This window comes from Trypanosoma theileri (genome assembly GCF_002087225.1).
Source record: "Trypanosoma theileri isolate Edinburgh chromosome Unknown TM35_Tth_52_V1, whole genome shotgun sequence".
Lineage (NCBI taxonomy): Eukaryota > Euglenozoa > Kinetoplastea > Trypanosomatida > Trypanosomatidae > Trypanosoma > Trypanosoma theileri.
In genome coordinates, this window is record NW_021639894.1 from 63,840 (window position 1) to 65,039 (window position 1,200).

General features: G+C 49.9%; 1 protein-coding gene across 1 annotated transcript; it reads left to right on the plus strand.

Moving 5' to 3' along the window:
* Positions 1-164: 164 nt before the first annotated feature.
* On the plus strand, positions 165-1,199 carry TM35_000521320 (leishmanolysin; the record flags this gene model as incomplete). Its single annotated transcript, XM_029030674.1, has 1 exon — positions 165-1,199. A coding segment is annotated over one exon (1,035 nt), but the record flags the coding sequence as incomplete, so codon positions are not given.
* Between the last annotated feature and the right edge of the window lies 1 nt (position 1,200).

Here is a 1,200-nt window from a genome sequence, read left to right on the forward strand (position 1 = left end):
CCCCCATTGGGTTGTGTTGGATTGCTGTTGTGATGTGTGCTCTCTCTCTCTTTCCCTCTGCGTTGCTGTTGTTTCTAAATATGTTGGATGTGCGTTTTTTTTTTCTCCTTTTCCTCTCCTTTTATCCTTGTTACCACAGATCCAAGTAACTCACAGTGATAATCATGACAACGACGTTCGTTCAACTGCGCCATGTGGTGTACCTGTTGGTGTTTTTGCAGTGTTGTGTGTGTGCGGCGAATGCAGGTGGTGTTTGGCGGGGCTATCCAACCGCGGGGTCAGCCGAAATGGGAAAGGTGGATCAGGTGTTAAGAGGAAGGGTGGCCAGGGCACATGAGCAGATTGCGGTTATGAATGGTTGTCTGTCTGCGTTAAAGGAAGAGATGAAACTGTGCGAGGAGGGTTCCAGGCGTGCTGCAGCCGTTGCGAAGAATGTCAGGGCTATTGTCAAGGAGTTCGGGGAGATGAAAAAGAAGAGAGGAGAAGACTGGGAGCCGTTTGAGTGGATAGGTGAAAATACGAACAGAATAGTGAAAAGCATAAATGAATTTGGCAGTGTAAGATTGTCANAGGTGGTGGTGGTGCGGAATACGCCTCTTAGGGGGCAGAGCGGCGTGCAGGCATACACCGTTAGTGCCGACCCTAATGGCGTCACTGACACGGTCGAGAATAACAAGACCTGGGCGCCGATCCGCATTGAGATCTTTACGAAGGACATGGAGGACCCGAAGAAACACTGTACAACCCATGGGCAAACTCTTGTTGATCAGATGATGAATACGGTACGTTGTGATGGTAACGGTGTACTGACGGTAAGAAGGAAGAGGATCCTTCTGGAGCGAGTCATTCCCGCGGCCATTAAACTGCACAGGGATCGTCTCTCTGTTGTTCCGGTGACAGGTACCATTCTGGTGCCAAGGAAGAACATAGGGTACTGCGATAAATTTAACATCCCTGAGGAACACCACACGACTGGGCTGAAGGGTGCCGATTTATATCTCTACGTGAGTGCCGTACCAGGAGTAAGTGCGGTGGCGTGGGCAATCGATTACCGCCGGTTGAGTAATGGACGCCCCCACGCTGGCATTGTTGGTATCAACCCCCCACTCTGTGAAACAGACAAATTATACCATTCGCACAATGGCACACGGAATCGAACATGTTCTGGGATTCTCAGACGATTTTTATCCAAGGCAAAAC